The 27,419-nt window shown below is 34.2% G+C and overlaps 1 protein-coding gene across 4 annotated transcripts in view; it reads left to right on the top strand.

The window, feature by feature from the left end:
- The window catches only part of mnd (L-type amino acid transporter minidiscs), a 109,341-nt gene that overhangs the window by 68,248 nt on the left and 13,674 nt on the right, over positions 1-27,419 (top strand). For all 4 annotated transcript variants that reach the window (XR_013038933.1, XM_076534173.1, XM_076534182.1 and 1 more), the window contains 2 exons: positions 16,168-16,438; positions 17,470-17,593. Coding sequence is in view for 3 of the 4 variants with exons in the window: in XM_076534173.1 (XP_076390288.1) it covers positions 16,168-16,438; positions 17,470-17,593 (395 nt within the window). In the remaining variant the exon portion in view is untranslated. The remainder of the gene's footprint in view (positions 1-16,167; positions 16,439-17,469; positions 17,594-27,419) is intronic.

Genomic DNA, 27,419 nt, shown 5'->3' with positions numbered 1-27,419 from the left:
TACAAAAAGCTTCTCGACACTGGTGAATATTACTGAGTTTTACCTGATCCCTGATCGAGGGATCAGGTAAAAAGTACCGCTTTTTAAAAAATTTCAAAAAGCTTGGCCTAAGATTAATTTATCTAATATTAAAACAGGTATACAAGATTCTTATGTTTATGGAAAGCTCCAGGATGTAGATGAAAAAATAAATTTTTGCTTGTACCATTTACGACAAAAGCAGCCGAGAGGTAATTACAAAGAACTTTTGAAGTTGATGATAATTTTTCTTGGTGGATCTCTTCCGCGAGGAAATACTCTTCATGTTCCTGGAACGTTTCATAATGCTAGGTGGATGGCTAAAGCAATTTACGTACGAAAAATTTATTTATTCCGACAAGAATTTTTATTGGATAGTAACGAAATTATAGGGATAAGTGATATATGTATGTAGGAATGGATCGGAGGGACGGTCGAATGAAGATGGCTCTACTTTTAACAAAATGAATTTAATACAACAAATAATGAATATTGAATATTGAGGACAATAGGTCTTTACATGAACGCGTCCGAAACAGGTCTGTTCGCGTCGTAGATCGCCTTTTTGGCCATGCACACTCTTTTGTTAATTTCACGCGTTCTTTGCACACGCACACATACTCACCCGCAGTCGTTCATACTCTCTCTCTCTCGCACACACTTCCACGTATACTCTCTTTCACTCTCTCACTCGCACGTTCATCCATGTCGCGTTCCCTCATGTATTCTTTCAGCTAATTTATAAATTCAAGCCTGGATTAATGCATCAATTCCCGTAAGAGCGCCATTGCAAGATCTAAAATTCCTACAAAATCTATAGTTGTATTATATAATTGATAATAATATTGCTAGAATAAGAATATGCAAATTTTCTAACCATTTATGGTACCTTGTATCTGAGAACGTGGCATTATCCGTTTTCGATGAAATAATACCAGTGAACACAAAAAGGAAAATGATTAAGGCTCTAAAAAATGATAATACGGAATATTCAGCAAAGATACGTGTAATACTTCCGGAAAATGTACAAAATTATGTAAATATGAATATTGATATCTTCATTTCTACTGAATCCAAAAATGGTTTAACAGGTACAATATACCCACAGATTTCTTAGAAAAAGACCCTTCCTTGTGGAAAAATGATATTTCATATCAAAAAGGTTTGGAAATTGCAAGAAATTTAAAAGTGGTAAACGATACCGCTGAACGTGGTGTCAAACTTATTATCTAAATATAATAATCTGTTGACCAAAAATGAAGAAGAAAAACAATACATTTTGCAAGTAATTGAGAATTAGAAAAGCTTTTATCCTAACGTAAGCAAATGTACATTAACACAGAATACATTAACTGAGACAATGAAAAAATCGAAAAAAAAAAAAACCGAGCTCTATAGATAAGGGCCACCCTAATGTACATATGACTATGACTTTCAAAGTCGTGCAAGGCAATATTGGAAGCAATAAATCGAACATTCTGTAATATATTTACTAGTATGTTATCGGTACGAAGTGATAAAATTAGGTATCATGTTAACCCTTTCACTGCGGCGCGATTTTGGAGTAATCCATCAACAGGGATGATGCGTTAGACGCATGTCGGTCGCTGCGCCGTGCAGACCAGTGACCATAACAGTATCCGGAAATTTGATACTATTCGTAGGACTTAAAAAACAATCATTGCAAATTGTTGAAAACAGCAAAAATAAATACAGAAATATGTCGGTAATTTGCCAATAAGTCGGTAATCAAGTATGTATATTTATCTATTATCTATATGATATCGCTCGATTCAATTAGATCCTCAAATGTTAAAATAAAATAATATCTACACTGCTCAAAAGAAATATGGCATAGAAAAATTTTGGGCAAAAATTGGGCAAATTTGACTGATGATAACTCCGTGAAAAATTATCGCAAAGTTATGCTGTTTTTTTTTAAATTAAAGCTTGAGATCTCTACTTTAAGACCCTATAATTTGATTTTCGATTTGATGCATCCCTACTACAATAACACCGTAAATGTGAGGTCATGTTTGCAATATTGAAAATTACAAAGTTTGACGAAATGCATGGACTTGCCACATTTTTGTTTGGTGATACTGTTTGGAGCAGCATAAAGTCTAAACCTTCATCTTTAGTTTCCAGTACGTGAAAAATCGCTACCATTTTCTTCCGCAAAAATACAGAACTTTGAAGAATGATTTTTCACGGAGTTATCATCAATCAAATTTGCCCAATTTTTGCCAAAAATTTTTCTATGCCATACCTCTTTTAAGCAGTGTATATAATTATTTTTTACTGTTCTCTCTGCAATTACGATATCGTACACGTATATTAAAAGATCTTGTGTTTCATTTAAAGTTCTTTCCTTGTTATTTCTCGTTTTAAAATAAATTCATTTGGTGTTCAAATTGTGTTAATTGTGTTGTCTTATATTTAATAGTTTTTAATATTATATTATAAATCTGTACTCCCATTTCCATCACAAATGAATTAAATATATCTATTATTGACTTATTTTAAGTAGCCTTTTATAAAAATGTAGCAAAGCTACATCACATTCTTTGCATTCATACCTAGTTTCTCGACGAATTTTGTGTTTACTGCATACTGCACATTTTCGAGCAGAATCTTTTTTTTTTTAGAAGACGGATTAAAATTATGTGCTGAGAAAATGCCTTTCAATAGAATGTAATGGGCGTATATTTAGGTCTCTTGTATATATTGATGAACATCTAGGAACGTATATTTACGTCTTTCGTGTATATCGATAGACTTCTCAGGACGTATATTTATGTCTTTCGTAGTGAAAGGGTTAAATGTAAATTGTTCTAAATTGTAATACGTTATCCTGTGTATGTTATCCTGAAAAATAAAAAAAAAAAAAAATAAAAAATGTTCATTTTTGCATTAGGAGTGTCCTACCGATAGGTCACTGTTTGTTTACGTTCAGTCTCCTTCGCTCGAAATGTAGTACCTTTACGATATACACAAACGGCGACCTTGTCATTTTTCTGTTCTGTCTTTTTCTACGTTCGGCAAGATATCAATCAATGTAGGACCTGCACAATATACGCAAAACCTCAGACCCGAAAGATTTGCGTATATATGTTTCGGTGGAAGGCCGAAATCTGGTGAATGTCGACATTCACATAGTCGCTTGGTGTATGTCCGAAATATTTGCTAAATACCCTTATTTCTGACTTACGCCGGTAAATGTCGACATTCACCATGCACTAATGGTGAATGTTGAACATGTCGGAGATTTATATTTTCTTCTCCGTAATTCAGTCGCTATAAAACGTCACAAGGGTGACGTAACTTTTTCGCCTCTCTTTCTGAGAGGAGACACCAAGAATTTATAAAACACATAGTACATTCTAAGCATACGTGTTCTTCCTCCGTGGCCTATTCTGGCGTGAGTTTCATATAGTATACTGAACAATTTTTCATTGGTAACATAATACTGTATATTCGTTTCCCCTGATTTTAATGGTACAATTAATTTCCTTTCATCATTAATTTTTAAAACGTCAAAACGTTTTAATCGTCTGTAATCCAAAGGTGTGTTGCACTTAGTTTTAGCAGAAACCAATTCAGGAAGTATTTTAGAGTACTTTTCTTGAGAAAAATAAAAACAATTGTCTTCTCGTTTACCCGCAATTAATGCATTTAACTTTTCAAGAAAAAGATCACGATTTACTGCAGTATCCATTCAGTATAAATTACGGTATTGGAAAAAAAAATTAAGAAAACGTTGCTCGCATTATCAAAGCTTGCATAAGATTGACAAAGCTGACTGACTCCCAGCAGAACACAGGATTTGGCAGGAGAGAACCAGTCGCTTCTTTGTCGGCTCCTCTCTTTTGGACCTCCACCAGAGCATATCTGTGATTGTCGACATACACCGGTGAAGGTCCGAATGTACCAAGGTCCCAATTTACATTTAAAATTCACACTCGTGCATACGAAAGAATTCGTCTTGACAAAAGCTTTTGTGTGACATTGAAAGATATACAGCCGATTTAAAAGACTGAAGATCATCTTCATTTTTTCAGAAATAATGCGAATAATGCAGGTTTATATTACCGAAATCACACGGTTACGTATATATACATTTCTACCATTTTTCTTTTTTGGAAATAAATAACTTGTTATAACTGAGTAAACCGTAAATGATGAATTACTTTTTTTTCTGTTTTAATGAATCAATATGCAATATATAAAAATTATTTACCTTTTACTTTTATGATTACGGATAATAGAAAATATTAATTTACCTTATCTTATCTATGTCTATATCTGATTTGGAATATTTTTACATTTTTTACTTGTTCGATAATGTGTTTACCCACAGCAGATACAAGTTAAACTTGTTAAAGATTTTGTCATTTCCAAGAAGTTTCATTAGTTTTTTGGATCCTACAGCAACCTATAATTTGGTACTAATGTAATAATTTAAATTAATTATTTTTGTTTTTCCCAAAATTTAATAAAAACAATCTATTAATTGTATTGAATGAAAATCGAAATCTACTTAATTGCAGGTAAAAAATATCCAAAACTAGTTAATAATTTTTTAAATAAAGGTAAAATATATTTATCATCTGTGTCAATTAATAGATTATTTTTATTAAATTTTGGACAAAATATATATTGAGCTGTTTTCATATTTATACATATATTTTGACCATTTGTTTTAATCCTTTTTATGATTTATTTTATTTCATGATTTATTATGATTTATTTTTTCAACTTAACACATTTCAGATTTACTTTCGTTAAATACAGGGTTACATTACATTTCTATTTTTATGAGGCCATGCGGCATATTTAGTATAAATTAGTAATGATACACAATGTGTAATAATAACAATAAAAATTAGTCCTGCAATTTAGTATTTGCAGAAATATACATTTTAAAAGATTTTAACACTACAATTTATATCTTTTGAATTACATATATTGCTGTTAGAATGAAGCAACGATATTATTTTGCGGAATGGTCAACTTCTTCGTAAACATATTTAGCAATATTAATATAATTATTATTAAGGAAAAACTGTCACATTATTAGGAACATGCGTATAAAATGATAAACAAATAAAAAATCTTGTGTAATTACTAACATTGGCATACTTTCCTCATAAAAGAAAATATGTAATTAAGAACAAAAAATTTAATGAGAATCAAAACAGGTTGAAAAAGTAAGAATGTTAGAAAAGTAATTAATCAACACTAACTGTTTTGATTAAGTATTTTTTCAATATTACTTCTTTTTAATTTTAAATCATTACATATAATTATTATTCAGACAAATTTCCCAAATTTTCAAATTTCAACATTTCCAGTTTCTTAAATAATTACATTTCCAAGTCCACAACTTATGAAATTCCACAAGCTTAAGCAGCAAGTCTGAAACATCTAGATTTCCATATTCCCACATGTTAAAATTTTCAAAATTAATTAATTAATTTTTATTGCATACACGACAGTTTTAAGTTCTTCCAGGATAACGATCCGAAACACAGATGGAAAATAGTTCAGGAATATTTATTATACGCTTGTCCGAAAGTACTCCATCCTCCACCACAATCACCGGATTTAAATCCAATTGAAAATCTATGGGACTTATTGGATCGCAATATTAAAATCACCCCCATAAAAACAAAAGACGAATTAAAAATACGGCTGACGGAAAAGTGGAAACGCATTACTCAAAATTATTTAAATAAAATAATTTCAAACTTGCCAACACGTTTGCAAAACGTCATCAAACAAAAGGGATGTCCCAAAAAATATTAAATTAATATTAAAATTATAACTTTATTGTTAATACACTCTAAGTAAGAAAAATGAAAAAAACTTTATGTAATATTAAGTGGCCGAATATTTTTTGGACACCAAGATCGGGTCTAATTTCGTTTATGATTTATTATGTGGAAAACAATAAAAAATAAAGTATTTAATTTTACATACTTGTAAACTAGAATATGTGCTTTAACTCATAACGGATTAGAAACTTCGATAATCACATTGCAAGTAAGTACATAAAGCTTTAATTTTGCAAATACCACAGAGTCCGAATATTAAATCGAGGAACTGTACATTTACCGCTCGTTAGACTGACTTTCATGAAGATAACATACACGCAGCAATAAGAAATACATAAATATGTATACATATATGTATAGACACATCAATAGGAACAATGTGGAAGCAATTGTTGTATACGGGTCATTCCAGGTCAAATCGATCACTTTTGGACCTCGCCATCTACGATTTTGCTCAAATCAAAATATGTTGTAATCCATGTGAAATTAGAGTGCGAGGGGTTAACTCATTCGATATCTATTGTACACCGTGTGTGTAATTTATTTCCGAGGCTATTAGACCGGTTGCACACTAGGTGTGCAATAGTAATAATAAGCAATTATTAGTTATTCTGAGTAAAGTAGTTGTCGAGGTAAAACTTTATATTACCTTATATTACACACGTGGACAGCCTCTCCTCGCTGTCAGGAGCGAGAATAACCGAATACAGTTTTAAACACAATAAATATATTAGGTGAAGTAACAAGGTCTGAGCATTTTTTCGCTTTATTTCGACGATGATAACATAGTTAGGATTATCCGATTTAGATCAAATATGCACCATTTTGTTCGATAACTTTTGTCCATTTTGAAGGCAATTTCATAATTCCTCGATTGCAGAAAAACTGAACCAATTCATATTCACAAGCCCCTCTTGAAGCCAGATTTGTACCATCAAGAAAATTTTGCAAATGCCTAAAAAGATGATAATCGCTTGGTACCAGATCTAGACTATACGGTGGATATGATAGAATCTCCCATTCAAGCTCTCACTCAGAGTTTCTGACGCGTTTGGTCTTGATGGAATACCTCACCTTTCCCATTGGCCAATTCTGACCGCTTCTAGTCGATCGCCTGCTTCAATCTCGTCAGTTGTTGACAGTAAATGTCCGAATTAAATGTTTGACCCGATGGGAGCAGTTCATAGTAGATGATTCCTTTCCAATCCCACCAAACACACAGCAAAACCTTCTTTTCCTTTAATCCGGGCTTGGCGATCGTTTGTACCGGCTCAGCGCGATTGGACCACGATCTTTTGCGGCTGTTGTTCTCGTATGTGATCCATTTTTCATCGTCAGTCACCATCCGCTTCAAAAAGGGGTTGAGTTCATTGTGTTTCAGCAAAGAATCGCAGTCATCAATTCTGTCCAATAGGTTCTTTTCCGTCAATTACCTCATACATCGAGCATTTTCTTAAGACTAGCCTTTTGCAAATGGTTCAAAACGGGTTTCTGGCTAAGCTCTAGTTCTTGAGCAATAGAATAGGTGCTCACATGCTGGTCCGACTCGACAATTTCCATTTTATCCACATTTTCGACGATTGGCCTTCCAAAACGTGGCTTTACTGTTGTCATTGTTTGCGAGCCATCGCTTTGCTGTTGCATTCGATACTGTATTGGGTCCATAAACAGCACAAATTTTTTTGGCCGCCTGCTCCCCTTTTCACCTTGATCATACTGATACTGAAGAATGTATCGAATTTTCACGTTTTTTACCTGCATTTGGAACGCTGTAACGCACAACTGGCCTCACCGAACAAAGTGTAACATCCCTGGACTAACAAACATCGTTTTTTCAAGCGTAACGTCATCTTGAAATCGCCATATAGTAGTATGCCTTGATACGATGTATACATCGTGAGGGATGTAAAAGACATCTAGCGAAAAACGCTCAGAACTTTTTACATCACCTAACATATTTGCATTCTATGATACGTGGTGTACAACAAAATATAACTGAACATAATTTGCTCCAAATAAAACAAGAATAAAAACGTAAGAGAACGCAGTAATCTCATTGCTCCCAAGTTACATAATTAATCCAAACGGGGGCAGCTAAAGTATTGATCTGCGTCGATCCATTCTATCACTTGCAATAAAAATATTCTCAGAAGCGAGGTGCACACACGGTGTGCAATCATCTTATTTATGCGAATTTACTTATGAATTGAGTGATTTCCATAATAAACAAGTTTTTTCTTTTTTTTTTATTAAAAATAAACAGTATAAAAAAAATTTCGCTCCTAAGGATCGTGTTCGAAAAAAATCGCTGTCTCGAATGGATTAAGTTAGGTTTTGCCGGTTTCGAATTTGTTAAGGAAGAACAGGCCTTCAAAATTTGCAATTTTTTCGAAAATAAACTTACGTGTACGAGTAGGAAAAATGTGATCTATTCAAAACTCTGTTGGAAAACCGGGTTCAGATAATTCGAGATTAATTTTAAATAGTTAATTTTATTTCCGTACAAATATCTTACAACAGTTAACTAACGAGTTTATGAACTAGCACGGTTGAGTTGCGAATGAATTCTAACGAGACGGAGTAAAAATCGTGAAGAAGAAACCTTTTAGGAAAATGCTTATTGAAACTATTTAACGAGGGTGGAGGAAAAGAACAGGGATTGGACAGAATATTGAAAGAAAGTGGATTTCGAGAGGTGGTAATTTATGGGTACTTGAGTGGAGTAGGACTGATGACAGGAAGGGACCCAAGGTTAAGGAGAAGGAAATAGGAACAGCATGGTAAAGAAAGTATTTTGCGAAGCATATGGTTGGGTCCTCCAACAACTCTGACTGACTGATCACGTCGCTGGTCAAAACCTCTCCCCAAAAACTCATCAGTAAAAGAAGAAAGAAACGGTTAGAAAAAGAGAAAATGTAGAAAGTGGGAAAATCCAGAAAAACCGTTGAAAAGTTCGGAAAAGGAGAGGTACAGCGGAAAAGAATCATAAAACAGAAAGTGCAGAGGTTCGCAAGGGCCTAAGCGTTGACACTGACCAGGCCCCGGCTAGACCCTATAGAAAACGTGACAATTAGAGAACGTAAAGCTAAGGAAGATAGAAAACAGGAAAAAGAATTTTAGAAAACAGAAAGGATGTAGAATACAGAAAAGGCAATGGCGTACGTGGTGCTAAGGGCGCCACAGAACCAATCCAGCTAAATTTTTTTTTGTTTTATTCATAAAAGATTGGGTTATTTTTAAAATATTTTTTTAATTCCGTCAATTTGTTATAAAATGTTGCAAAATATAAACAAATTCTATTTTTGCGTTTTTTCAATAAGGGGCATACAGGGTTTAAATTTTTAAAAAATATGGTTATGTTCTTTGAAAAGTCCCCTTTAAAATAAGCTCTTCAGAACAATGGAGCCTCGAAAACTGGCTAGTAGGCGCGTCGCACTCTCAGTTTGCTTTAGGACTAGTGGTATAAAACAACCGGTCATAATAGCTGAGCGCACGACTCGCCTACCTAAAATGTAGGTACCCCGCGACTTTTCCAGCATGCAGTGATGTCAGTTTTCAAGGGTCCATCGTTCTGAAGGGCTACATTAGTTTTCGATCCTCATGATGTATTTATACAAAAACATACTAATATACATTACCATGAACTCATTGTACCAGCGACATTTTTTTATGAATATCTGAGAAACTAAAGAGGAGTGACGGTTACATATGAACAAATAAATTGAGTGCAGTCAATATAATCATTTTTCTGTTACTATTTCTTATTTGTGTAATTGGTACTTATGTTGATTTTGTATTTATTAAACTATTTATTAATATTATTAAAACACATCTCTTAGACCATATTAAAATAAATGTTTATCTTAAACTGTAAAGTAATTTTTGTTTATAAAAGAGTAAATGTAGTGCTTACAGATATAACATGCGATTACAGCGATCCTGCATGTTTTGATAACCGTTAACTAATCAAAGCTTTCTTTCATTAATTGACAGATATTTATCTATTAAGTCTCACACTTACAGAATCGATTACTGCAACCAGGGGAAGCCCACTACATATTATAATTTCTGTAACGGGTGCTATAAACGAAATGTAAAATAAACTTTGTGACAGTAACTGATTTGTTTGAAAAAAATATTAGCTCCATCTCCGAGCGGTAATTGCAAAATAATGCTGATAGCACCATTATTCTCCATAAAAATCTCTATATAGTCAAGAAAGTCTAAAAAAAACATAACAAGAGCTAGGAGCAGCATAATAAGAACTTAGGAATAACTTAAAAAGAGTACACAGGGAAATTCAAAGTAACTTTCAAGAAATTTCGTACTCTTTTCTACAATTTTTAGTATTGCGTATTACAAGAATAGTAAATCTTATACAGATTTTGCAATTTAAATAATTCTCTTGTAGATTTAACTCACTTTCACGTACTCAAAATTAACCATCTTGCTCGTTTTATTCTCCTTTTTGCAAATCAAATTCACCATGTTATAGATCAGATTCACCTCTTAAATCAAGTTTAGCTATTTGTGGCTCAAGTTTTTTCTAGAAACTTGTTTTTTTAAGTTACTTTATCAGAAGAAGTATCCAATTTACAAGTTGGAAAAAGTTATATGTCACTGATCTCAGAGAATAATTCTGTATCTCTGAATTCGTGAAGACTTGTAAACAAAAGTGACGGCAAAATTAACTTTCACCTCCAAATTCATGGTTAAATTCTTTTATCATTTCAAACAGTACTCATCGGCAGAATAAGAAGTCTGAAGGAAAATGAAAAAGAAATAAAAGGATATGTCGCAAATCAATCGTTCTTATAAAACCATGGCATCATATTTTCCTCAACGAAATATTACATAAAATAGAGTAAGAGTATTTAGACGGTACTTTCGACGAAAATTAGTATTAATGTCTAGTTACTAGCTCGAAAATTATTTAGTGTTCTCTCTGTTTAGAGGGAAGAATCGTATATTTAGTATAATAAAAAAGTAGGGTTTATTTTGGGGTCTATGAGTGGTTTATGAGGAATAAGTAATCGATAAAGGATGAATCATTGGTTATCGAAGGAAAGATGGGGAATATTTACTATTGGAGATTGATTGATACTGTTTGACGACGAATGATGGATCGTAATAATGTAAAATGATTTCAAATTATAATGCAGGGTTTGTCCAATAAGTTTTGAAACTGAAGGGATGACAAAAAATTTATTGAAGATATCTGTACATTAAGCTAATAGTTCTCAAACTGTACTCCTCCTGCATCAATGCAGCGTTGACCACATTTTCCCACCGTTCCATAGACATTGCCAAACACAAAGCTGTTCAAACACTACGTTGAAGACGCTTGTACCGCTTTAGCCATTCAGGAACAATGTCCTTTCAGGCTTGTTTAGATCATTGGGATCAGAAATAGATTGAAAAATGCCATATCTGAACTGCAGGGTGATTGGGGTGGAGTTGTCACGGTGTATTTTGCTAGTGCCGATGATATTCCTTCTACTCGCTTGACAAAACTTTTGGGAGCAAAATGTCGGCCACAATTGAACACACATTAAATTTTGCTAAATTTAACTCCTGTGTTATCGAACGAATACTTAACCGGCGATTACAGTTCTAATGTTCTTGCACGAAGTCCACATTTTTTTCGGATGGGGTCGACGTCGGCCTCTAGGGCACTGTTCGCCTTTGATGTCTTCTTGGCAATTTTTTAATTGACTGTGCCATTCAAAAGTGTGTGTTCTGAACGTAGATTCGTTCTGGTAAGCCTCATGGATCATAAGTCTCCGTAGCAAATTTGTTTAATAAAGCACTAAACACACTTTCACTTTTATGTTTACAAATAAATGAACACGTCATCCGCTAATGCTTGACAAATCCCTGCATCTATTTAGCTTATAGAAATTGCTCGCTCTCCATACCCACTGCCTGGAAAAAGTCAATCCTGATACTTATTGGACAAACCCTGTATACGAGGTCTGTCCCAAAAGTATCCGACCTTCCTTCATATTTCCCTGCTGGTGTTATTTTATTCTACGTCATCGGGCTGGTGGCATCCTTCGAAGTAGTCTTCATTTGATTGTATAATACGCTGCCAACGACATTTTCACTGATAAAAACAGCCCTGGAAGTCGTTTTTCGAAATAGCCTTTAGAGCGTTCGTCGTATTAGTTTCGACCGTTTCTTTATCGTCAAGTCGGTGTCCTTTGAGTGGCATTTTCAATCTTGAAAACAACCAAAAATCGCAGGGAACTACATCAGGACTGTACGGATGCTGACGGAGCTGTATTACATTGTGCTTCGTCAAATATTGCTGCACAAGATTCGATGCATGCGCTGGCGCGGCACCGTGATGAAGAAGTCAATCACCGCTTGACCAAAACTGAGGCCAAAACTAGTTTTTGGTATTCCAAGATCACATTCTAGTTCTCGCACAGTCAATCGACGATCTTCGTTGGTCGCAAGTCGCACACGTTCGACATTATTAGGTGTTGTTGTCGTGAAAGGCCGTCCAGAGCGTGGGTTACTACCAACAGATGTGCGACCATCTTTGAACCGCTTTTACCACTCTTTGATTTGTGTGTTGCTCATACACTCGTCCCCAAATGTCTTTTTTGTCATTTCGATGGTCTCCGAAAAACTCTTTTCGAGTTTTAAGCAAAATTTGATGCAAATTCGTTGCTCCGATCTTTCTGTCATTTTTCACAACGGCAGAATGCGACGAACGTAAAAAATGCTTCGTAAATAAATGCACGTTGCACGTGAACTAAGGTGTCCCGATGAATTCGTAAAGCTTTGCAGTTGATACTCATACCCGGCAAATGACGCTAAAATTGTCAGGTCCGAAGAAATTAAAGAAGGTCGGATACTTTTGGGACAGACCTCGTATCAAACACAATTTCGTGATATACATATTATATATCCGCTCAAAAGTGTTCATAACGTGTCATGTTGCGGTAAATATAACCGGTACTATCCGTAAATTTATAAGCCCGGTAAACTTAATCTTATTGTTAGATTTTCTGACCGGAGACCATGCGATACTAAGACACATCGGTAAACATCCGCATTATCGATCAATTTTCAAATTGCAGTTCAGAACACTGAGCTTGGAGATAGGTTAATTGTAGTATAGCAGATTTTGAGAGATTAAATAATCACTGCTTTTCAAAGTAAATAAAAAGTAAATTTGATTTATAGTATATGTTAGTAATGCTCATACAATAAATTTATCATAAATAATCTGTAATAAATTATCTTATCGCTTTACAATTAGTCTTAACAGTTACTTATCAGATGCTCATACCTCGGTCGGTGGATGGGTATTTAATATGTTTGCTAATGGGAAACTTTGATATCATTTTTTATGAGAACGAATGATTTTCGACATATGACTCTTTTCGTATTTTCTATTCTTTCAACATATACTACATGATATGATGATAAAAAAGTTGACCCTGAATTTAGAAGGTAAGTTCAGTTTTGTGGTCACTTTTATTTACAGATGTATAGTTCGATCCTGTGATTTGTGACGTTACAGTTTTGTCTGGAAACAAGCGGAATGTCAGTTACTTATTTCGAAGCAAGTGTGCTCCCGAACGTAACGAGGTGGAACACGTAGAAAAAACAAGGGGTTAGGTCACTATAAAGTGATTGGTCGAGCAGCGATGTTATTCTTTAGATAGGGATAGAACATAACATGCTTTCTCATTTTAGTACTATGTATTTTGTTTTACTCTGTACAAATTCGTGTAGTAGTTATGGTAATTTGCAAGAGTGATAGTTGCAGCATAATGATCAATAATATCCATTACTTTTGAAATCCAAAAATTTCCTAACCGTAAAAAAGCATAACGTCTCTTCATAAAAATAGTAATAGTAATATAAAACTAAACAAAAAAATATTAATAAATTTAAATATATGATTTTTTGCATTCTATTCTTCTTCTCTTTTTATTTCTTTTTTCCTTCTTTCTTTTTATGGGAAAGGAAAATTCGTTAGAATACATACCATCTAATATATGTACAGTGGAGGATAAAAGTATTCGTGCACTTGAAGTATAGAAACAAAAGCAACAATATTTCCTATATTATTAAATATATTTAATCATATATAGTTGTATATTAAAGCTAATACTGAATTGGATTTTAAAAATATGCAACCGACACGAAACACAGAGTTGTGCTGACTCGTGCACGTTTATTCAAAAGGAATTAACCTTAAGAATTGTACAGGATTTCGTGGGCGTAAATAATTTAAATGCAAATTATAATAAATATAACCAATTTTATTTTACCAGAATATTGAATAAGGAACGCAAGCGTCTTAATGCTATTTACTCGGTCGTTGGGAAGAGAATGAATACCTGCTCCGCGCTCACGGACTCGACGGAGCGATAACGCGATACCGATTGTTGACGAACGCTACCGATAACGTCCGAAAATGCTTCGCCCTTCATAGACGCGGAACCTCGCTACTTACGAGCATTTCTATCGAATTTTCTTATAAATTCGAATAATCACTCATTAAAAAAGTCAACTCTGCCGGTTTCGCCGGTAGCTTAGCGGCCCCGGGTCGACTTCGTCTTCCCGTGCACGCGTGGACCTTCATAGCGGTAGATGTCTACCCAATTGAGGTCTATAGCGGCCTCGAAAAGATTTTCATCTTTCCGAGCACGCGGGGAGCTTGACGGCCACAGAAAACCCTTTAGTTTTCCGCGCACGCTGGGCTACACCGTTGAGAGTCGACACAATCAGACTTTTCCGATTTTAATGATAACATATGCCCTTTATAGCTAATATTCCCGCGTCTATGATTACAATGTTGCGAATCGGTGCATCAATCGCTTATAAAATAAACATATGATAATTGAAACAAATGCGCTTCTTTGCTTAACATTAAAGAAACTTAACATTATCATACATTTGATATTTAACATTACAAATAAATTTTCCATTATAATCCATTAAATAAACTTAAACTAAATCTGTACTATACAAGAATAATATTTGAAAATTGAGTCCGAACGACTGACTCGTAAGAGTTACTAATAATAAGTCCGAACCGAATGACTTTAGTAGAACTTCTAAGTCCGACACGATTGACTTAGTGAGAATTGTTAGTCCGAATTGAATAACTGTTTTCTGAATTCTTCACTTTTTTGTGTCCGATACGATTAACACTACTATTGATTCTTAAGTCCGACTCGGATGACTTGATTGTGAATTCTGACGAGACGTTTCGTCGTTGCTTCCTCGAAAAGTCGGAAGTGCAAGGAGGCATGCTGATTGGTTCTCATTAGAAACGTTGATTTTCCAATCAACATGCCCCTTGACTTGGGCCCACCCTCTCTTGCGCCCTGAGCGCGCCTTTTTTGGAAGAGGGTGGGAAAAATACCGATGAGTATGGGAGGATCTCAAAGGTCGGCAACGCCAGGGTTTTTCCCTCCAGGTGACACACACGTTGTCCTAAAAATTACCGCTAGAACGAGACCGAGGCCCATTCTCGGTGACCCTTCAGGAAAAAACCCCGTTTATGATGGAGTAGTTATTGAAGACGAAATGAAAATTAATATTCTAAAGGCATTGTTCGGAAAAAAGGAAAACTAAATTGCCGTTGATGGCTAAAAATCTGTCTTTCAAAAATAACTGTTAGACGCGGACCCATCATAAACAACCTACGAAATCCTCACGTATTATGTTCCGTCGCACGTTCGGAACAGAGATGGAAGTGTGATAAATATTTTAATAGAAAATTTACAAAATAGTGCAGATGAATTAGAATGAGTTAGACTTATGAATTAGATGAATTTTATTTTCAGCAAAACTGTGATGCGAAACATATTGCCTATGTGTATAGTGCGTCAGAGGTTGTTAATACCAATACTCCCCACAGGTTAGCAACTCCTCCACAATTGCGGGACTTAAATCCTGTCGAACATGTATGGGTGAAACTAGAAAAAAATGTGCGAAACCATGATGTAATATAGAACCTGACTTTGTTAAAAGTTTGGTGTTGTCAATGTCCGATATATTACGTAAAGTGATTTGCCGAAAGGGTTATCGTACAAAACATTAATTTATAAAATTCCTGCTAAAATAATTGTAGCAATAATTAAGTGTACGAATACTTTTGTTCCGGCAAATATTTTTCTATGTAACTTAATTATAACTAAGCTAACCTAATTATGTCGTCCAATATATGTTCCTCATTTTTCAACTATTCAAAAAGAGGTCTGCTAAGTATTTTTCTTTTACATTCAATAAATATTTAATGAAATTATTAAAAATTAGAGGTATAAACTGTCACTAACAGGTTTGTTGACTGCCATCAATTGCTACAATGTAAAGTGGGCGACTAGGGTGCAAGACATCTTCACTGGGACGAAAATTTTCGCATTAGTGATCATCATGGCAGCTGGTTTCTGGTGGCTCTGCTTGGGCCACACGGAAAATTTTCACCATCCCATGGATGGAACCAACACACAGCCTGGTTATATTGCCTTGGCTATTTACTCAGGGCTATTTTCTTATTCTGGATGGAATTACCTGAACTTCGTCACCGAAGAACTGAAAGATCCATACAAGTAATTATTATTCAAAATTAATAATTTAAGTCGGTGCAAAACATAACTACTTCTTTACGAGCAAAATCGTTCTTTATTCAAATTATCCATTATGAAGCCCAAACATTGAGCTCGACTTTAATTATAAGCTCGCCTGAATTAGGGTAGTACTCAATTGACTCGAGTTGATTTACTTCAACTATGGTATGAACGCGACCATATTGCTGTTATCTAATTTTCAATATCGTTGAAGTGATCAAGAAAGTATTATTGTAGAAGTTTTGCTCGTAAACAGGCAATTATGCAATTCTGATCTGATGTATAGATTTATGTATTGTCCAAGATAAAATACTAACTCATGCAATACTAATTTTTTTAATATACTTCGTTTGAGAAGTAAAGTGTATTGTAATTGCAATTGTTTTAATAAACTCTGGCTGAAATTTTATTTATAATAAATAATAAATGTATGAAATTATAATACAATAGTTTGTCAATAAATAGCCATGCTGAGATATTTGAGTATGTAGATACGGATTTTTTCATTTAAGTTTATTTCGATTGATAACGGGTTACGCAATAATTTATGAAAGTATTGATAATTTAACCAAACCAGTGCTTTAAGGTTTAATTTAATTTTTTCTAAAATATAAACTTGTTATTTTTAATTTATGTGGAGTGTTGGTTCTATGTGGTTTCATGTATTTTATATTAAATATTTGGAAATTTTCGAAGTTACAAATTTAAACATTTTAAATCTCCTAACTTACAAATTTCTCACTTTTCAACTTTACGTATTTGTATATTCCTAAATTTTCAAATAGCGACGTTCGTAAATTTTAAAACTCCTAATTAGCAAATTTAAAAATATATGACTTCAAAAATATCCATATTTGTTACTTTGAAAATTTGCAATAAAATTGACAAATTCACGATATTTGTTGATGTACGCGTTCAGTGGACCGCATAAAATAGAGACATATAGCGGAATTCCTTTGTAAACGAAAATGATCCTGTATAAAGACTACGATTAATAATTATCATGCTTTCAGGAATCTTCCAAAAGCAATTTGTATATCATTGCCGCTGGTGACTGTGATTTATGTTTTGGCAAATGTTGCTTACTTCGTGGTGCTTACACAGGATGAAATTCTTGCATCGGATGCTGTCGCCGTTGTAAGTTATTTTACAATTTATAAAACATTCAGTTTCGTTAAATATTCTTTTTTTGCTAACTAATTTAATTTAAAATTGCGTTAGTAAGAAGAAAGACGCTTATCTTATTTTAATTTGTGTTCCACAATTAATTTATAAAAGTAACTTAAATTTAATAACCGAGTACATATTTAGTACTTAACTCCGCTCAATGGTTTTGTATGTATATACGCAGTAATTTAATTTGTATATAAGTATTTAACACTAATTTCCCTTTTTTCTTGAGCTTCCCGAGAGAAATGGTACCTGATATCTATTTGTTCATTGCGTCCATACACACTGTTTCTATTTAATCCTATCGCACTTGTATTGCAGCAATAAACCACAGTCGCATTATGTAACAATGAATAAATTTTCGCATGTCTTAACAAGTTTCTCATATAAATAGTTTCTTTACTGACAGAACCATGCACTCAGTTTCCACTGTGCATAGCGCCTCCGATCTTTGTTTTTTGCTTTGCCAATTAATTGAGTCACCATTAACTGCAACATTTATCCAGTGCATGAATTTCTATTGTTCATGTCCGCAACTCAATTAGAATATGCAACTAATGATCGTTCCTCTCTCATATTTCAAGCTGTAATCTACTGTCCCTTTTAAATATCGAAGTACACGTTGTGCCCACTTCCAGTGTGTTTCTATTGGATACATACTGAATCAACTTAGTACGCGTACTGTAAGAGCTACATCGGGTCTAGTCACATTGCTCAAATACTCCAAACTTCCTACCAATTCTCTGTATGACTTGTTTACAATTTTGTCTCTCATCGTTTTTGATTTGGTGGTATCGATATTACTATTCATTTGCAAAGGAGCGCTTACCAGATTGCACTTCGTCCCGAACCTTTCTGACAAATTCTCAACATATTTTTCTTGAAATACTTGAATACTTCCTAAACTACCTATTCTATCTACACGCATACCTAAAATGTCCGCACCGTACCCAAGTTTTTCATTTTAAATTCACTCTCTAATAAATGCTTAATTCTATTTATTTCTACTAAGTTTGAAGACGCCAACAACAAATCATCAATATAAATTGTAATTATTCGTGCTGTTATTCAAATCGATACAAACATATTCGCATGGGTTTTATTAAAATTTAAACCTAACTAAGAAATTATTCAGTTTACGATACCACTTTTGACCAGCTTACTTTAGACCATTAGAGGCTCTTTAATTTGCAAATTATATTTTGTGCATCAAACCTCTCAAACATTAATAGCTCTTCCATGATCGATTTCATCAGATAAGTTTCCATGCACATATACGGTTATTTCATCCATTTGGTGTATATGCATTTCTTTAATTACACTAACTCCAAATAGTGTACGTGTAGTCTTTATTCTTGTTACTGGTGCGAATACTTCATCGAAGTCTATTATTTCTCTCTATTGATCACTTTCGGCTACCAGCCTGACCTTACATCTTTGGATTGAGTCACCTTGATTGTTCTTTACATTAAAAACCCATTTATTTTGTCAACAGTTTTTTGTCTGTTGACCTACTTACCGGTTCCTATGTGTGATTTTCAATTAACTCACGTACGTACGGTACTCAAGTTCCATAGCATCTAGCCATTGTTCTTTATCCGATCTAACTAAAGCCTTTTGTACACGCATTGGATTTTCTACGTCTTCTTTATTATTTTTGGAGTATGATTTTGTTTGGTATATTTTTCTTGGTCTGTCCGGTCTTTCCGTCTTTTCTAGATTTGGGCAGCTTCTCATTCTTACAGGAATTGGTTGAATAGTTTTTTCTCTATTCGTCAATAGCTCTTCTTCTTCCCCCTCCTTAGGACAATTTTCTTCTTTTGCTTCTTTTTCCTATTTTATCTGGCATAATTCAAATCCCTTTTCTTGTTTTTCAGTGATAATATTTTCTCTTATTAATTACCGCTTTGGTTCCTCGTTCCCATAATTGATAGGCTTTCGTTTATTATTTTTACCGTGCGAATAAATTCATTTACATAGTTGGTTATAGGTTTGCTTGTATCCTTTCTTATACAATATACATAGTTGCTTAAACAGTAAATACTTTTTCATTGGCCCTTTTGAGGCGCAAATTTTCTTTAATATCTCCCAAGCATTAAAAGAGGTATGTACTTACATTTTCAAGATGTATGTATTGGTCCGTTTAAATGCTTAACAGAATCAAATCCAGGGTCAAAAGTGTTTTTATGTTTCGTATTTCTACGATATATGGGTCATTCCACGCCAAATCGATCACTTTTGGAAGTCACCATCTCCGATTTTGCTCTAATCGAAATATGTTGTAGTCCATGTGAAATTAGGGGGGGTTTAAGTCATCATTTTGCCGGTTTCGAATTTGTTAATGAATGACAGGCCGTCAAAGTTTGCAATTTTTGCCCATTTTGGCGAAAATGGGGTCCACTTGGGAATTTTTTTCTCAGTAACTACTAAACCGAATTAGCTAAATTTTTTTTTGTTTTATTCGTGAAGGTTTGGGCTATTTTAAGGTATTTTTTTCAACTTTGTCAATTTGTCATAAAATGTTGAAAAATTTAAACAAATTCTTTTTTTGCGTTTTTCTCAGTGAGGGGCGTAAAGGGGTAAAATTTATAAAAAATATGGTCATATTCTTTGAAGCTTTCCCTTTAAAATGAGCTCTTCTGAACGATGGAGCCTCGAAAATTGACGTCTCTACAAGCTGAAAACGGACGCGGGGTACCCCCATTTCACATAGGCGAATCGCGCGTTCAGCTATTATGATCGGTTATTTTATATCACTGGCCTCAAAACTATACAAGAAGACTTCGTACGCGATTAAATGACTCTGTTGGTACCTTGAAAAGTCTATTGATAATATGTTAAACTTAATTCTGAAGTAATATCATTCTGATCTGTTTGTTCGGTCATGAGCTTGAAAATGTTAAAATCATGAAAGTTGTTAGGTTCTAGATAACATGACTAACAGAACAGCTACAACATGTAAAAGCAAAAGAAATTATATTAATTCAACTTATCATTTTAATAATTTCGATGTTTCTGCAGAATGGCAATCTTTTGCAACAACTCATGGTAAAGGATAGTATTGGAGGATAGCATTCAAAGACTTGCAATGCGCACTAGCCTACAAAGACCGTTAAAGAAATCAAATTCTCAATCCTACAGTTTTATTTGAATGGGCACAATCATCTTTATCAAACATAGCATTTAATTATGTAATACAAAGTGAATATATTAAACAGGCTGATTGCTTACAAACTCATTTTTTAGCGGCTTTATGAATAACAGGCAATGGAAGTTTGCAAAGCTTTGTGCCATTATCAAATAAACAAATGCTACGTAAAACTTGTCCGTACGATAATGATAGCCCAGTGTTTATTGTAATAAAATAGTTGTCATTACATTTTCCTGCTACGATTTCTAAGACTACCCCACACGATGGTGCACTTCATACTTTTGATCATAATTCCTCTTATCCCATCCCGATTGAAGAAAACAATCTTATTTTGCGGTTTCCATCGAGTATTAATGCCTTTTTGTAGAACATAAATAATAAATGTAGGAACTAATATCTATAAATTAAATTACGATTAAAAAATGTGTCATTGACCAAGAGTGGTTACTAATACACTTTTCAAGGTACCAACAGAGTCATTTAATCGCGTACGAAGTCTTCTTGTATAGTTTTGAGGCCAGTGATATAAAACAAACGATCATAATAGTTGAACGCGCGACTCGCCTATGTGAAATGGGGGTACCCCGCGTCCGTTTCCAGCTTGTAGAGATGTCAATTTTCGAGGCTCCATCGTTCTGAACGGCTCATTTTAAAGGGGAAGCTTCAAAGAATATGACCATATTTTTTTTTAATTTTAACCCTTTACGCCCCTCATTGAGAAAAACGCAAAAAAAGAATTTGTTTAAATTTTTCAACATTTTATGACAAATTGACAAAGTTGAAAAAAATACCTTAAAATAGCCCAAACCTTCACGAATAAAACAAAAAAAAATTTTAGCTAATTCGGTTTAGTAGTTACTGAGAAAAAAATTCCCAAGTGGACCCCATTTTCGCCAAAATGGGCAAAAATTGCAAACTTTGACGGCCTGTCATTCATTAACAAATTCGAAACCGGCAAAATGATGACTTAAACCCCCCCCTAATTTCACATGGACTACAACATATTTCGATTAGAGCAAAATCGGAGATGGTGACTTCCAAAAGTGATCGATTTGGCGTGGAATGACCCATATATCATTTTATATGTACATCGTGTAATTCTTCTCACAGTGGAACATAGTCCGGAATCGAAAATACTCACTGTGTTAATAGTGGACACGAAAATTGAAACCCGAGTGTTCTTTGCTCGCCACGGCTCGCCCTTGTCGGTGGCGGCAAAAACAAGCCGTCGCAGGCTTGCCAATTTAATTGTAAGTGAAATAAAAGGCGGCGAGAGATTTAAATATCTGACGACATTCCAACAGTTTTTCCAAAAGCGAAACGGGAATCGAATCGAGGGGGGTTACTTGCAAAGTGAGAATTCGGTATGTGTTTTCGCGCCGATCCACAGTGAGCCAAAGCAACGAATTAGCTGTTTATTTGTCAAAAATTCGATTCTCCTAGATCGATATGAAACAAACATATATTGCTTACTAAATACCTGTCGAATTCAAAACCGATGACATTAATGAAATTCATTAAGAATTATAGTCATAACAAGCATTCAAAGATCAGACTTTTATGAATGCTATTTTTCACCGAAAAATTTACTCTTTTTCATATCAATGCCCTGACCAAAGTATTAAACATTTTTGCCAAATTTTTTTTTCGCTACGGTGATTTTTTCTGAGAAATGTGATTATGGTCTTATTTATTATAATAAAAAGTCAGATATTCTTATTTAGCAAAGCTAAAGCCTTTCTATACAGTTTTTTATCCTTCCTTTATGTACAAAGGATACTACAAATGACAAATGTTATAACACGCCGTCATAACTCTTTTTTATAAAAACTTTTTAATCGCTAGGAAAAAACTCTGTTGGTATAAAAGTGGGCGCCTATAGGTGCTCTCAGTAATACAAACACAAAATTTCTAAGCACCTATAGGCGCCCACAGTAGCCAAGGGGTTAATAAACAGCATATGTTTATATTGAGAATACATACGCCATGAAAAATTATTATCTGTAGTTTATTTACAAAATAATTCTCAATGAACTAAAGATAATTTTCATAGTTGTTCATCTTTAGCAAGGGATATCTTTAAAAGTTCAAAGAGTTGCATGCTCTATCATAGTGTAAAATTTTCAGCAGGATTTCCTTATTTTAATCGAAAAGAAATCATGTCCCCCCTCGTCCCACCGCAGATGTTATTATTGTTTGAAGCGTCGCGTGGCACACGCTTCAGCACCACGTAGGTATATACGAGGTCTGTCCCAAAAGTATCCGACCTTCCTTCATATTTCCCTGCTGGTGTTATTTTATTCTACGTCATCGGGCTGGTGGCATCCTTCGAAGTAGTCTTCATTTGATTGTATAATACGCTGCCAACGACATTTTCACTGATAAAAACAGTCCTGGAAGTCGTTTTTCGAAATAGCCTTTAGAGCGTTCGTCGTATTAGTTTCGACCGTTTCTTTATCGTCAAGTCGGTGTCCTTTGAGTGGCATTTTCAATCTTGAAAACAACCAAAAATCGCAGGGAACTACATCAGGACTGTACGGATGCTGACGGAGCTGTATCACATTGTGCTTCGTCAAATATTGCTGCACAAGATTCGATGCATGCGCTGGCGCGTCACCGTGATGAAGAAGTCAATCACCGCTTGACCAAAACTGAGGCCAAAACTAGTTTTTGGTATTCCAAGATCACATTCCAGTTCTCGCACAGTCAATCGACGATCTTTGTTGGTCGCAAGTCGCACACGTTCGACATTATTAGGTGTTGTTGTCGTGAAAGGCCGCCCAGAGCGTGGGTTACTACCAACAGATGTGCGACCATCTTTGAACCGCTTCTACCACTCTTTGATTTGTGTGTTGCTCATACACTCGTCCCCAAATGTCTTCTTTGTCATTTCGATGGTCTCCGAAAAACTCTTTTCGAGTTTTAAGTAAAATTTGATGCAAATTCGTTGCTCCGATCTTTCTGTCACTTTTCACAACGGCAGAATGCGACGAACGTAAAAAACGCTTCGTAAATAAATGCACGTTGCACGTGAACTAACAAGGAAACATATCGAACCGCGACACACCGATTTTAATGAAACTTATGTGAAAGATAGTTCTCAAAAAAATATTTGACACGTATTTTTTTTTATCGGCAATCGTTCACATTGAAGGGGTGAAAATAGCCCTCGAAGTTGGGGGTTGAAACCATGTTTTTGGGAATATCTCCGGAACGAAAGAAGATAATTGAATTCTTTTTTTTGTAAATTGTTCGTCTTTAGATAGGAAATTTTTGTGCGTAAAAAAATTTCAAGAAACTTTATTTGTTTAAATAATATTTAAAAAATTCATCATTTTTGTTTAAATTTTTGCACTAAATGTTGATGTATTTTTCTGCAACTTCGTGTACGTAAACTATGGACAAAAATAGAGGATACGTGTTTTTGGAATTTTTTGTTTGTTGCAATGTTTATTAGATATATAATTTAACATCACCTCCTGTGAAGAGGGGCAATCAGCATTTTTATTACAAATATCATTATTTTTACAATCTTTTACAATATTTTAGACATTTTATACTTCTTTATATGCCGTTAATTGATTTCTGTATTTATTGTAAGCGTCGCAGGTATGAGCGTGACGCGGTTATGATTAACGCCGCGCCGTAAGGAACATAGGATTTTATGGCCAATACTGCTTTTATACTTTTACAGGCGTAAAGACTTCATTCTAAATAAAATATTTAGAACTTTTGGAAACATTGGGATTTTTTAAGAAACTCTGAAAATAAATTAAATTAAATTATTTTTTAACCATATTGGCCATAGAAGCCTATGTTCCTTATGGCGTTGATTATAACCCCTTCACGCTCATACCTGCGAGGCTTACAATAATTATTGAGAAATCAATTAATTCCATATGAAGAGGTATGAAATCGCTAAAATAATGTAAAAGATTGTAAAAATAATAATATTTTTAATAAAACTGCTGATTGCCCCTCTTCACAGGAGGTGATGTTAAATTATATATCTAATAAACATTGCAACAAACAAAAAATTCCAAAAACACGTATCCTCTATTTTTGTCCATAGTTTACGTACACGAAGTTGCAAAAAAATACATCAACATTTAGTGCAAAAATTTAAACAAAAATGATAAATTTTTTAAATATTATTTAAACAAATAAAGTTTCTTGAAATTTTTTTACGCACAAAAATTTCCTATCTAAAGACGAACAATTTACAAAAAAAAGAATTCAATTATCTTCTTTCGTTCCGGAGATATTCCCAAAAACATGGTTTCAACCCCCAACTTCGAGGGCTATTTTCACCCCTTCAATGTGAACGATTGCCGATAAAAAAAAATACGTGTCAAATATTTTTTTGAGAACTATCTTTCACATAAGTTTCATTAAAATCGGTGTGTCGCGGTTCGATATGTTTCCTTGTAAGGTGTCCCGATGAAAACTGCGATATCGTGGGAGTTCGTAAAGCTTTGCAGTCGATACTCATACCCGGCAAATGACGCTAAAATTGTCAGGTCCGAAGAAATTAAAGAAGGTCGGATACTTTTGGGACAGACCTCGTATTGTGTATTTAGTCGAATGGACATTACTATATTTTATTATATATTCTGTAAGTATATTAATTAATTAATTCGATTTTATTTCAAGAATATGCAATGCCAACATTTAACTTATATGTAGCAGAGTACGACTGGTTTTATATGCTATTAAGTTTGCACAAAATATTATTGCATGGTGCAGATATATACAAAGTGCTGGTTTGTCCATTGGAACGTTTTCTGAAGAAGCAATGGAGGCATTAAACAAAGATTTCTGAAATATTAGAAGAGTCTACACACGAAAATTTTTGCAATTAGAAACATTGACGAACCTTTTTCAGACTTTATTATACAGGGTGTCCGCGCCAAAGTGTGACAGCATGATATCTCATGGACTATTGATATCACGAAAAGTGCTTATATAAAAATTGCAGAGCAAAAGAGGCCCTATGTTTTGGCGGAAGCAAAATGTTTTTATTGTTATTAATGTAAAAGATATGATGGTGAAGTTTCGTTTTTTAAATGGAACTATGTATTTTTTTTTCGATCAGGCGATAGTGCTTTTCAAGACGAATTCATCAAGGTTTTATGTACTTACCCGATTTTTATTAGTTTTGGAGATATAACGGTTAGAAATTTAGTGATTTTCAGCAGTGACATCTCGATTTGAGAAGTAAGTCATAAAATCGGTTTTATTGTTGCAGTAGGTGCCGTGGGTTTTACTCTGCCTGCCGAAACTGATAGCCAAGGGTCTACCGTCCCAATGCTAAGTAAGTCCGAAGAGCACGAAACGGAAAGAATTTTCCATCATCCTTGATGCGGAAAACTTAGAGCGTAACGGACAATTCTTTCCGTTTCGTGCTCTTCGGACTTACTTAGCATTGGGACGGTAGACCCTTGGCTATCAGTTTCGGCAGGCAGAGTAAAACCCGCGGCACTTACTGCAACAATAAGACCGATTTTATGACTTACTACTCAAACCAACACGTCACTGCTGAAAATCAGTAAATTTCTAAGCGTTATATCTCGAAACCTAATAAAAATCGGGTAAGTACATAAAACTTTGACGAATTCGTCTTGAAAAGCACTATCGCCTGATCGAGAAAAAAATTATAGTTCCATTTAAAAAAACGAAACTTCACCATCATATCTTTTACATTAATAACAATAAAAACATTTTGCTTCCGCCAAAACATAGGGCCTCTTTTACCCTGCAACTTATAAGCACTTTTTCGTGATATCAATAGTTCATGAGATATCATGCTATCACACTTTGGCGCGGACACCCTGTATACGCCCGATATTTTAGTATCTTCAATTTCGGCAGAAAACAGAAAAATTTATAAAACACGTTCGCGTTTTAATATTTTCAAGGATGAAATAGAAAAATTAATGTTACAAGATGACCCAAAAGAGGATGACGATGATACATAAATAATAATAAATAAATGTTAGATTAATAAATTAATATATTGTAAAAACCTAGTAAAAAATGTATCTATTTCTATTCATAAAAATTGTTTCCATGTTAAACTTATGTTTACGTTAATAAAAATTATGCTTATAAACCGAACGTCCACATTGAGAATATGGTATATTTACTAACTTTCTGAAACATAACACTTATTTTTATTTTATTTCTAATTTTTTCGGTAAGAAAATAATCCGGTGTGATTAAATGTAATAATAATATTTGTTTTAAATGCTGGAACGACGCAGCGGCCGCTATACTTTATTTTCAAGTCTTGAAATAACGCTAAAATGGGCCGTGAACAGCTAATTCATCGCTCTGGCCCACTGTGCGATCTGAGGAGGAATACGCGCTCTTCGTTGCAAAGTGAGAATTTGGTCACTATTTTTGCGCCTATCTGTGGAGGAATAGACGCTCCTCGTTGCAAGTGAATTCGGTCACGGTTCTCGAGTCAACCTGTTACAGTAACCGATTTTTTAATGAATGATAAATATATCTTGTTTAATATATATCGGTCTAAATCGTGCTAAATTATATCGTGTTCGATTTCATTTTAATCGGAAAACCCTCACGAATATGTTAAAAAAGTTTGCAGTAAATAAAGACTAAAAAATAAAAAATTATACT

This window comes from Megachile rotundata, chromosome 1 (assembly GCF_050947335.1).
Source record: "Megachile rotundata isolate GNS110a chromosome 1, iyMegRotu1, whole genome shotgun sequence".
Taxonomy (NCBI): Eukaryota; Metazoa; Arthropoda; class Insecta; order Hymenoptera; family Megachilidae; genus Megachile; species Megachile rotundata.
This window is presented reverse-complemented; position numbering and strand designations above follow the sequence as displayed.